Below are 12,743 nucleotides of genomic sequence, written 5' to 3' on the forward strand. Positions count from 1 at the left end.
CAATTGTTGCATATGTGTTCTCCCAGCAAATTCTTTGATTCTATTTTGGATCCTAGCATTGTATATTGTCTTCATAGTTGAAATATTCATTGCATCTCTATCCTTCTGGGTGACCAAAATATCTCTCGGTTTCACCAAACTCTTAAACATGTCCACCAACAAGGCATTCTCCTCTTCAGAAAGTCGCCTCACAAATGAATGACCTTGAAGATACTCCAAAACAGCATGGTTATGTACTCTGCAAATCATCTCTAACTTCCAATCATCCTTATCACCAAAAATGACGCCTTTGAACAAGAATATGCATCCACATTTCTTAGTACCAGTGTCCTTAGAACACTTTTTCGTATCACCATTTGCATCTGACCTTACACCAGTTGTCTCACTAGACATGCAAGACTTATATTTACCGCTCCTCTCACAAGCAAGTACTACTCGAGGTCTTTTCTTGCCCTCACCTCCAGAATCAGACCTTGTAATTACAATTACGATATTGTTCATTTTTCCTTGTGCATGAGTCCATCTAATTAATGCATCTCTACCTTTGAATATCTACACATTAAACTCATGTTATCTGAAGTTAAAATTTGAAACATTAATGTCACGTTAATGATGATAATAAAAAAGATTTCAGACAAAAAAAAAAGTTATTTAAAATGATTACCGAATAAGTTGTGAATTGATCACTATCGTCCATTACACATTCTGTTCCAACATTGTTGTCCTCAGTAGCGGCGTCACCTTGTTTTTTATCCTTCAATAGGAGTAAGGTCAAAATAGCTTGCATTAAATTTGTGGTCGACAATAAGTTATTGAAAAAATAAATATATTTCGGTTCGTTGCCACTAAGTGATAGGTAAAAGTCGGTCATACATCACCGAAGTCCTTTTCACGTTACGGTGGATCTCAACAGCATCTTAAGTTAACGGCCAGTCAAACACAACCAAAATAGGTTCAATGTTTCAATGACATGCCACTGAATTTTCCTACAGTATTAGTGTGTTGCACATAACCAGCGACCATTATGCAACCCTAAATTTGAAACACGCCAAAAAATAAACTCATACCTCATTCAAAGCCTCCCTAACTTCATTCTCACCCTTCATGAATAAATACTAGATATGTTTTCACCAATATAAGCGTATAAACCTTGTTAGGATTGTACTAACATGATTGTTTGAGAAAAAAGTCTAACTAGAATTGCAGAAACATATGTGGGGTGTAGTGAGCAAATTTAATTTTTATTTTAAATATTTTTTGTCCTTAACGGTATGTACAAAGGTAAAATAGATTATTCATGTTTAAAATTAATATGGGTGAAAAGAGCAAATAATTGGGTGCAAATAAAATCACATTTTTTAATTAAATGTACTTCAAAAAAAGATTTAAAAAATGTCATGGCATTTTCCATTTATATGTAAAAAAGATTTAAATGAAGTTGTGAAAAACTTACAAAAAAATACAATATATAAGTCAAATTTGACGCGGGCCTATCTCAACCCATTTAGTGAACCAGCACGAGCACAACCCTAACCCATATCGGATTAGAATTAATAATTTTCATAAATAGACGAGTCTGGCAATTAAATGAACCAACTCTAAACGGCCATACACCAAACGGCCATACACCATTGGTTTTTTTATTTTTCTTGGTCGGTTTAGAACGCGAGGCATATTGAACACGTTGTAGTACATTGAAGAGAAGTAAAGGACATTTTTGCCATTTGTGGTTGATCAACACAAATGTGAGTTACTCTTGATCAATCCACCACTACTCAGTAATAAATGCATAATATGAAAAACTGTTACCCATTTAACCTAGGCTTGCAGAGCTAACAACTTTGAGATTCTTCAAAGAGTGTTGCTATTTTCACCCTCTTATTCTATTTTCTCACCCACCATATAAAACTGAAAACACACAATCCTATCTTTCCACCCACCATTATTTTTAAAATATTATTGAATTATTAAAGTAAAATAATATTTTTTTATAATTTTTTTTAAAAAAACAAAGACAAAAACTCTCTATCCTCCTCCTCCAAGGAAAACCCAACAATCAACAGCCACTTTTCCTTCTCCCACCTGTAGTCACCCCCACCTCCCATTCCAACACCCATTACTCCCCCACCGGCGAGAACCTTACAGATTTCTACACCTTCAACCCCACGCATGTTCTATATTTTTAATTAATTTTATTGTTTTACAATAACTCCTTTTGCAAAAAAAAAAAAAAATATATGAAGATGATAATTATGTCTTCATTTTTTTTTTTTGGGCAAAAACCCAAGGGAGGATGGAGATCTAGAATCGATACATAGAGATTGCGGAGGGGGTGGGTGTGGTGAGAAATTGCAGGGAGGGTGGGTGTGGTGAGAAATTGACGCCCCAAAACAAACTCTAATCTATTCAAAATGCAACTAAATTGTGAAATGAAAGAATCCTTTTTATCTGGGCTTGTTTTTAGTGTTGCGGTAGCAGTGGCTTCTAGCATCGAGGATGAAAGAACTCTAAGGAAGAAGCCAACAAGTCGTGAAGGAGGAAGAGAGGAGAAAGAGAGAGTTTTTGTTTAAAAAAAATTTATTTTATTATAATTTTACTTAATTTTATTTATTTGAAATGCTTTTTTTTTATTATAAATTTCTTAGGTCTTAGAAGTCATTTTACAAAAGAGTAATTTGTTTTTAAAATTTTAAATATAAGGTGGATAAAAAAATAGGATATGGGGGTGGAAATTGAATGTCCATCATCAATAGTAAAAAAGCTTTGTCTAGCCAAAACGAAGATTACATACAAAAGTCAGTACAAAACATTACACCCACACTTTGCGGTAATAAGAAAAAGTTTTCAGACACCCCTTTATTTAAAAGTAATTTTGTCTTTATACAAGAAACAAAAAAGTATTTGATCCCTATAATTTCATTAATTTTCCACTTTGGTACTTGTTATTTCAATTTTGACAATTTGAGTCTTTTAATTTTGTTTTTTATTTATTTATGATAAGCGATAGAATATTATTGATGTGAAAAAACTAATACAAGAAGTATGCACTCTTATCAAGGGCAAATGAAATTCTTTGATCACTAATTATAATCCTCATACAGTACATCAGAAATAAAATCAGGAGGTTCCTCAAACCAGTACATAGAAGCCCTGATATGCAAGACAAAGTGCGTTATACGGTGAGTCACACCACTGGTAGTAAGACGAATATGGGCAAAACCTTTTTTAGTGACCTATGTCAGCAAGCTCTTAACATCCTCCACCACTGGTCCAATGATAGACCTATCTATGGAGTTACTTCGAAGTGTTGTAACGATCTGGAGAGCATCACTTTCAAAGACAATATTTTGAAAACCCCTTTCCATCGCCAATACTATACTTGTTTTACGTAGCAATCAAAGTCTACAAGTCCAAAATTGTTATAATAAAAAAAATAAAAGAAGATGAATCTTGCTAGTGTGGTATATCTCAGTTGGTTAAGCTCTTTCACCTCCACTCGTGTGGATAGAAGTTCGAAACTCCCCGACATCCAAGGAATATTTGTGTAAACTCTCCTTGATCACTCGTACTAAAAAAAAAAAAGAATTTTATATTACCACATCGAATTTCATCTATGAATTTGACCACATTTAATATTTGTCAAAATGAAAATTACAAGGACCATAGTGAAATTGCTTTAGACTACAAATCCAAAATTGTCATTTGGCCTTAAGTGAAGAAAGGGAATTAGAAAACGAAAAGAAAATGATGTAATGAATTTTGTTCATATTCGATCTCGCTTACTCATTAAGTCCCTACTTTTTTCTTTTCTTTTATATATTCGCTTTCTCTCTTCTTCTTCCTTTCTGTTACCAGTAAAAGCCAAACCACTTTCTCTCTGACCGCCAAGATCATTCTTCTATCTAGGGCCTTCTCTCCGTATGGAGTCTATACGGAAGCAAGCCAGTAAGCTCAGGGAGCAAGTCGCAAAGCAGCAGCAGGTGCTTATTATTATTGATTGCTCTAATCGTCTGCTTTAACTTTTTGCTTTTCGCTTAAGTGCTTCTCTTGTCTTTGAATGTTAAGTAAGCTTAGCAACTAACTTCAATTTTTCTTTCTTTTTCAATTTTATGTTAACAAGACATTGGCTAAGTCAACTTTTTGTTGAACATTGAATTACCGCGGAGTTTTTGGTTTTGAACGATTCAAAGTTGGAGGTTTTCTACATGACAAATTTGTCAATTTTTTGTCTTTAGTGGAGGTTTTTGTGTTCTTTAGGAGTCATATTATGAAATTTCTTCGCTTTTTGGATTGTTGTGTCAAATTGTGTACATTGATACCAATTGATGTAGAACCAAGAACTGAAGTACAAAAGAGAAGTAGAATAAGAACAGAGATATGAAAGTAGGAAATTTTATCACTTTATTCTCTATTCAATATACAAATCTCGGAACTTGAATTACAGTAAGTCCTACATATCTAATCAATCCCAGTGTGATAAAATTCCCAACATTAATAAACTAATTACATCCCTGGATTCTTATAAACAAAACAAAAGAAATAGGTAAATCCCTAATAGAAAGCAACTAAATTAAAAATAATTCCCATCTCCTGCTTGTGGCTATAAAATCTACACACTTTTATTTTTCAAATTCGGAGGCACTTACAAACCCATTGTTTATTGCATGACACCTATCTTATTTGTTTTGTGAAGAATTTGGAAATTTCTTACCTGATCTATGTTATAGGTGATCAGTGGTATGGTACTCTCCCTGTATTGTGTATACAAAGCATGGAAACTAACTAAATTTTTCATTACGAGAAACCCGGAGCACTTTTCTCTCTGTTTAGATGCTCTATAGAGATATTTATTGTGACTTTAAGTGAAATAGATGGGATATTGGGACATTAAGTCGGAATTGTTTCACAAATAAGTAGTGGTAGAAGGGTAAACAAGTTGTGATAAATTGGAGGATGGGGAGGGTAGTTTATTGAGAGTGAGCAAGGAATCATGAATGACGTGATTGTGATAACATCATTTGATTTCTGTCTGTGCAATGTTGCATTTTGCTCATTGTTATGGACTGGACTTGCATGCAGGAGGGGGTGCTAATGTGTCTGAAGCTGATATTTCCTATCTGCTTAAGTTTTGTGGACAAGTTTTCAGTCATATGTTAAGATTGTAGTGTTGAATATGTTGCAGGCTGTATTGAAACGGTTGGGAAGCTTAGGTAATGAAGCTGTTATGATTGATGAAGCTGAACTTCTGTGCCACCAAAATCTTCAAGATTTATATAATTCAACGAGGGCAGCGAAGGTAAAGTTATCATGTTGCTATGAAGTTGGCTTTTTCTTTGCTACTGGTTCATCGTATTTCATGTCACTAATGAATTATGGGATGCACCATCTGCTAATGCATCATCAGTGGTTTAATTTTTCCAAATTCTAACGATAAGATATGTTACCCAGCATTTTCAGCGGAGTCTTGTTCGGGGAGTTGAAGCTTTTGTATCGATCAGCTCAAAACAAATGGAAATAGGTGACAATGCTTTCTTTAATTTACTGCATTTGGTTCATTCTACAAGTCTAGTAGTTTAAATTTCATCTTAATAATTTAGTGAGAAAGTTAGCCGAGGATTGCTGCAAATATGGAGCTGAAAATCAAAGCACTAGCACTCCTCTAGTGATAGCTTCTGATTACTTTGGTACTTCATATAATTCAATTGAAGTGGAGAGAGAGATATTTCTTAAGATCCTTGGTGAGCAGGTAATTTCTTCACTGTTTTTATGTTTTATTTCTTTATTTTATATTTATAAACATTGGACAAATCTCAGGATGTGGCCCTTGAAAATAATCTTGTGACAGAAAGCTTCATAACGTTTTCTCCAACATGCCAATATAATTTCAGTGTGTGTATTTGAAAATTATGTACCATTTTGGGAAGAAAATTTATCTGTGCCATTTTTGTATGGGTGACTCTGGTTAGCTATATAAGTGATGATTTTGTTTTGCTCCGTTGGAGATGCATTGGACCATTGGGCTACCCAACTGGAGGTAGCACTCTCACATCTCACAAACTCACTCAACCTTAGTGCAGGCAGCATTATTCCAGGCCTTTTGCACGATGACAAGAGGCTTTACCAATTGAATCTACTCATAGTTGTTATGAGGCTGAACTTACCAAAATTTAATGTATCATTTTCTAGTTTCTTCCATTTTTCCTTTTGTTTTGGTTTATAATCATGTTACAGGATTGAAATTTGTAGGTTGCTGAACCTTTACGGGCGCAAATAACAGGAGCTCCTTTGGAGGATGCTCGTCACTTGACTCATCGTTATGATAAACTGCGTCAGGAGGTGGAAGCCCAGGTATATCTTGATGTCACTTCCTGTATATAATGGTCTTGGAACATGCTTCTGCTTAATGAATAAATATTTATCTTCTAATCAGGTGGCTGAAGTATTGAGGCGTCGGCTGAAATCCAGGGGCTCTGTATCTGCAGAGAGTTCTGTGAAGCTTCAGAATGCAGAAGCTAGATTGACAGAACTGAAATCTACAACAGTGGCACTTGGGCGAGAAGCAACTGCCGCAATGTTGTCAGTTGAGGAGCATCAGCAACAGATGACTTTCCATAAGCTTTGTACCATGGTATCGTTACTAATTTTTTGTGAGAACTGCACATGCTGTTACATCTTGGTTGCCACTTATGGATATAAATAGATCTATTCTCTATGTGAAAGGCTTATTAATGTAATAGCTGTTATGTTGATTCCTTGAAGATTTTATATGATTAATGTGCCTACAGTCTCAGTAGCCTAATTTGCTGCCTCCTCTGTACTGTACATTTTTAGATTTTTATTTTAGATTTTAGATTTTTTTGTTTTGTTTTAGTACAAGATATGCATTCACTGAATTCATAATTTTTGCCCAAATACCTGTGGAAAGTTTTTATTTATTTTTATAATCCATAAGTAATTACTATACGTTATTGTAGGTGTATAATTTTTTGTTCCCAAATAATAAGAAGATGAAGTTGAGTCCTGAAAAGTATCTGAAAATTAAAACATATTTCAAACATAATAGCTTTACTGAATAATACTTTTCATGCTCAATATATATGCATACGGAAACTAGCATTGTTGATAAACTAGTTTCATTGAATAATTTTTGCATCATTGTTAGCAATTTTAACATCATTTCATTACAGCAGAATCATTGTGCACTACATATGCACCATGCAAATTCTTTTTCTTTAACAAATTGGTTTTTGAAGCCGTTATAGTTTTTCAAAACTCGAGAGTTAAAATCTAAAACCTAAGCCCTAAGCCTTAAGCCCTAAGCATCGTGTTTTGGTAAAAATTGATTCAACTTTGAACAGTATCAATGGGTGGTCGAACAATGTTGGCATCTGGCCGTCTAATTTTTCATTAAGGAATGCACTCTTATGTATTTATATGTATATATGTATTTATTCAGTCTGCTTCTCGATTGACACTCACTAATTGATTGGCACGTGCGACCATTTGGTCTGCACTTTATGATTTTCCTGAAGGTTTTTAGGAACAGGCAAGCTTGTTTAGGTGATTATCCAATGACAGAGCTGTGTAATCACTAATTTAGCGCATCTCAATTTTATATTATTTTTATACAATTTGAATTTGTATATCTATCTTGTGGCAAAGGTTAGACTTTGGAAGGGAGTAATGAGTTCTTTTAGCCTGTCTATTCGTCTCTGTGACTTCTGCCCTTCTATATCATCTGTTGGAAATTTGTAGCCTTCTTTGGTTAGAATTGGTTTATCTAAAACATGGGAGGGTATACTGGTGCTTTGGAAGTGCACTGGCTTTAATTAAGGACAAGCTTTTGGAGGGTCAGGACTATATGGGGAAGGCAATGTTTTGCAGGTGTTTGGATGGCCATAAATTTTTAACAATTCTTGAAGGTTGAGCATGTTGTCATAAATTATGGATGTACCGTCTTCTTAGTTATCCTTGTGAGGGACTCATTATCAGTTTCTCATGATCTTGGAAGACGTAATAGCTGGTTAGAAGTGTTCCTCCAATCTTTTTGGAGGTCATGTTTCCAATATTGCCCATTGATGGTAATCCTACACGATTGATTTTTTGCTCTTAGTATATTTTATGAGTGAATCCACATTTAATTAGTCGTTCTACTTCCGCTTCAAAAAATTTCCTGACTGTAGTTTTCATAAGATCATTAGGCCAATTATTCGTCCCAACTGTGTCTCATTGCTTGCCTTTTCTTCTCTATCCAAACTTTTCCATGTTTTGATTTTGTCAATCATTTGACATCTATTCCTTCTTTTCGTGTATCATAGGACCTCACAAGAAGAAGAGGATTGGTGATGCATCTGAGTGGGATGCTTTTTCCTTTCTTGATGGTGGCCTAAAATGGTGCTATTGTTCTTTAACCATACGGTCTTGTGAACAAATGGTATTGTTGGCATATCCGCTGTTGCAGCCCCTTTCAGTTAGTATATATGAGTGTTTCTTTTTGGCATAACAGCTTGGAACATAAGTTCTTTTTGGCAAGAACTAAGTTGCAATTACATAGGCAATCTAATAATAACCCCGGTGGAATAAATAAACAGTAATAATAATGAAATCCTAAAGCCTTCATAATAAAAAGTTAACTAAAGAAGTCTAATTTCCAGATTTTCCCTGTGCCTGAACTCCATTCAGAGAGTTAAATCAACAGTACCAGGCTAAAATATTTCATGTCATTGTAGTTCCTTTGATATCTTAGGAATTGTGTCATTGTGTTGCTAAATGAGTTTTGGCTGTCATTAAACAAGTTCAAATTCACAAGGTCTTATCTCAGATTATGCACCTGTTTTAATCTACTATTTTGGTTTATATTTTGACGCACTTGAGTAAATAGGGAAAGTCTTCTTCACATATTAGTGGTTTTCTTTCTCCTTTCCTTTTAAACGTTTCCTAGTTTAAACAACTTTTGCTGTTTCAGCCCCACAGAAGTTTCGACCACCTTGTAGTGCTGAACGTAAGGAAATGTTACATGTAGTCTCTACAATAGCATCAATTCATATGTAGAATTCTGAATAACTGTTATCTGGAATTGTATGATTCCTTTGTGTTGAGCACAACGGAACTGGTGGATCAACTATCTAGTGATGGCCTGTTCAGCAATGCCTCTAGAAGTGTTAAAAAATGCTTTCAGATAACAATAAATGCCTTTCGTATTGTTTGGCTGAAATATTTTGAAGTGTTTTCTGGGTTGTTAAAGCATTTTTTTAGTGCTTTCAGGAGAAGCACCTATCAAGAGCTTCCTCTAGAAACATTTCCAAGTGCATTTCTAGGAGCACTTGGAATCTCGATGTACTTCTGGTAAAAATGCTTAAAACAAAAACCTTTTGAGCAGAAGTAATTCTATAGAAGCACTCCAAATAGGCCCCAAGGAAGCTAAGAAAAATACACAGAAGAACATATGATTTCTGGTTTTTCCTTATATACTTAAATTAATTTGCACTTGAGAATGGAGAGGTAAAAAAGGAAGGTGAGAGAGCACAAGAAAGCTATCTCTTGACAGATGCAATGGCTTATAAGAGGGAAAGGAGAAGGTTAAAGGTAGAATTGATAAGGTTTTTGTCTGCCACCATCACTTGCACTTGCATATTCATTGATGCCATTGCTGCCCACCATCAGTCTTTTTTGGGGCCACAATTGCACGTTGTCAGAGCAATAGATGAAATAAATATCTTCTTTACCCTAGATACTTCACTTTAGCTGGAGAGGGCAAGTAGATTAAATGAGAAAAAAGGGCCTATCACACCAAGGGAAAATAATTCATCTGTCCACTAGCAAAGTTTCTGATTCGAAAAGTGTTTTAACGCTGATATTGGAGAAATTTATTTCTCAAACTTGTGCAAAGCTCTCCTGTCAGAAATTCTTGCTAGATGTATCTAAATTTGTAACTGTAATGCAATGGTGCCCTCAGTTCTTGGTGGATTTGTCGTAACTGTGATTGTTCTTTATACTAAATTTGGCTGGATACTGGTAACTTATTGTATTTTGCTCCTGATATTACACTTGTGTATTTGAACCTAGTAACTATATTCTGCAGGTCGATGCTGAGAGATCTTATCATCAACATGCTCTTGCTATTTTAGACAAGCTACATTCTGAGGTGTGCATTATGTAGCCTGGATCTGCACCTTTTTATCATTATGTTCTGTTTTCTTATCTCTGTTCTGTACATGAAAATTTATGACTCCTGCATTCTTTTAAATGGTTAGATGATTCTGGAAAAACTACCAAAAGAATTCTCATCACAATCTGAGAAAATGGATCCTGATACTAATTCAAATAGGTCTGATGATCATGGACAACTTTACCAGGATGACACTTTCTTCATTGCAAGAGTAAGGCCTTTGAAAAACTTGAAATTTGATTCCCCACATCCTAAAGAAACTGCTAATGTGCTAGTCATTTCTCACAGTTTGTGAATTTTTGTTGCCTAGAAGTATAGGGTGATAATTATTCATTTAGAGTGATTGTTGGGCATTAGCCTAAATTAATGTCTGATTGTTTTATTAGCTTAAGTTGAGCCTCCTTGTCTAATTTGCTAAATCTTGTTTTTGGCAAATTCTGATTAGCTTAATTCAAGGCAAATCTTTAGAGCAGATTTTGAATCTTGTCATACAAGTTTTTCTTCAAGATCGTAAAGTGGTATTCATTTTATTTGTGACAAGCTGGAATTACTGATTATTAGTCATTTTAGTTAATGGCATTTGGTCTGATTGTTTAATTTGCTTATCTTTCAGGCTTATTGTTAATGGCAATACAATGATTTTCCTCTTATCTTCCTAAATTTTGTTTTAAAATATTTCCTTATTGAATTATCTGACTTCTCTGAAAATATAAGTTTGCTAGTTGATCTACCTTGTTTTTCTCTTGTAATTCTGAGTTTTCACCCCTCTTAATTTCCTTACTTCATTTTGTAGGCTATACACCCGTTTGATGCTCAAGCAGATGGAGAGTTGAATCTAGCAATTGATGATTATGTTGTGGTTCGTCAGGTACCACAACCTCCCTTAATTTAGTTGTTGCTTATGCATTGGTATCAGCATAAATGTGGACTCTTTTTTTATTTATTTATTTATTTTTGTGAACCACGTCCTAATTGTTATGAAGTCCATCTCACTCAATGGAAATTAGTTCACCACATCCTAGTAAAAAGTAAAATTGGTCTACTTCATAAAAACTCAGTCACCCACCACATACAGGACACATGTGTGTGTGTGTGTGTGTATATATAGCCCACTCTGAAAATTGCCGGGATTAGTAGTGTGTGGAACAGAAAGAACTAAATGGAAAATTAGGTAGGATCATTTTCGTATCATTATTTGGATATGAAATAGGAGGAATGATAACTTATAGTCGGAGTGGCTTGTAGCTCAAGTGGTTAAGAGTATTTATGGATGGAGTGACATCTTCCATACTCCACTTTTATGTTTTATGTCTCAACTAAGCGAAGGAATATGGTGTAGCGGAGGCATCATATAAAACATTTTTGTTCTTTCCCCCTCCCCCTCCTTCTATTTTACACATTTAAAACGAAAGGAATTATAATCCTTTCTTCAACATTATTTTCTAGTAGTGTTTTTAATTTTTTACGTATTTTCATTATGGATGTTATAGGTGGGCCCTAATGGATGGTCTGAAGGAGAATGTAATGGCAAGGCCGGATGGTTTCCATCTGCATATATAGAGAGGCAGGAGAAAGCCCCTTCGGCCAAATTAATGTAATTACAATTTCATTCCCACACCTCCTATATAAATATTTTTTCGGATATGAACCTACTATATAAACTTGGTATAAACTGTATATACCAATATTTTAAATGTATAATAATAGTTTTATTTGGATGAGGTACTTGGCTCTTTCAGCTAGCCTAGCATGGTGCTGTGCAGAAAAAACAAATGATATTTTTAGTGTAATAGTGATGTAATGTAATGTGCGGATGTATCATGGATTTTTCTTTAAAACATAATACATATTTTTTATTATGGCCATTCAAACATGTTCTCAGGTTGTGTTATTTTGTTTGTTTCGGTTTTAATTATTATTATTATTATTATTTTGATGAAATGGGGGAGGGGAAAAATGAATTATGTGTTCTGATATGTTGAGAATTGTTTTGACCGAGTACTTGGGGTTGATTCCCCACACCACAACCCCAACACACCACCCCCCACCCCCCCCCCCCCAAAAAAAATCATAAAAAACCCTTTAGATCCTGAAAAAAAGAGTCCGATGATGATTTTATACAAGCTATAGTTTAAACTACTTGAAATGAAATTAATCTACTCTAAATTTGATAGAATAAGGTAGGTTCCCTGCTCATGCCACGTGTTCTCATGTATTTTCTATGTTTTTATTTTTTATTTTTTGGGTCAAAATGTTTTTTAAGTTTTGGTCTTATGTTCATGTTGTATCTATTACTGCCTAATTAGACTTGTTTCAACTTTAGTTAATTCCCCATATTTATAAGGGTGTATTCAATTCATACTTATAAAGACTTTTTTTAAGTGAGTGACTTTCATAAAGATGACAAATTCTTAAATACTTTCATAGAGTTGATAAAAGTCACTAGTAAATTAGCAAGACTTTTGCTCTTAACAATTAGCCTTAAAAGTATAGAAAAATCATTCATTTAATAAGTTTTTTAAAAGTCATTAACTTTTTAGATACCACTAAACTTTTAAATACTTTTTAAAAGTCA

At 34.3% G+C, this 12,743-nt stretch overlaps 1 protein-coding gene across 2 annotated transcripts; it reads left to right on the forward strand.

The window, feature by feature from the left end:
* On the forward strand, positions 3,798-12,039 carry LOC18775820 (SH3 domain-containing protein 1). Of its 2 annotated transcripts, XM_007209238.2 has the most exons (10): positions 3,801-3,980; positions 5,183-5,296; positions 5,449-5,518; positions 5,598-5,746; positions 6,247-6,348; positions 6,431-6,628; positions 10,082-10,144; positions 10,254-10,379; positions 10,962-11,036; positions 11,659-12,039. In XM_007209238.2, the coding sequence occupies exons 1-10, from the start codon at positions 3,921-3,923 to the stop codon at positions 11,764-11,766; spliced, it is 1,065 nt and encodes a 354-aa protein (XP_007209300.1). In that variant the 5' UTR covers positions 3,801-3,920; the 3' UTR covers positions 11,767-12,039. The 2 variants fall into 2 exon arrangements, with proteins under 2 accessions (XP_020420201.1, XP_007209300.1); XM_020564612.1 differs by lacking the exon at positions 10,254-10,379 and having other exon boundaries at positions 3,798-3,980.

The sequence above is a fragment of the Prunus persica genome, chromosome G5 (genome assembly GCF_000346465.2).
Source record: "Prunus persica cultivar Lovell chromosome G5, Prunus_persica_NCBIv2, whole genome shotgun sequence".
In the NCBI taxonomy this organism is placed as follows: domain Eukaryota; kingdom Viridiplantae; phylum Streptophyta; class Magnoliopsida; order Rosales; family Rosaceae; genus Prunus; species Prunus persica.

Excerpts from the sequence above, each read along its gene's own strand:
- LOC18775820 (XM_007209238.2), top strand. The coding sequence starts at position 3,921 with ATGGAGTCTATACGGAAGCAAGCCAGTAAGCTCAGGGAGCAAGTCGCA. Across the intron at positions 5,747-6,246 it reads TTAAGATCCTTGGTGAGCAG|GTTGCTGAACCTTTACGGGC; the intron begins GTAATTTCTTCA and ends TGAAATTTGTAG. Across the intron at positions 10,380-10,961 it reads ACACTTTCTTCATTGCAAGA|GCTATACACCCGTTTGATGC; the intron begins GTAAGGCCTTTG and ends TTCATTTTGTAG.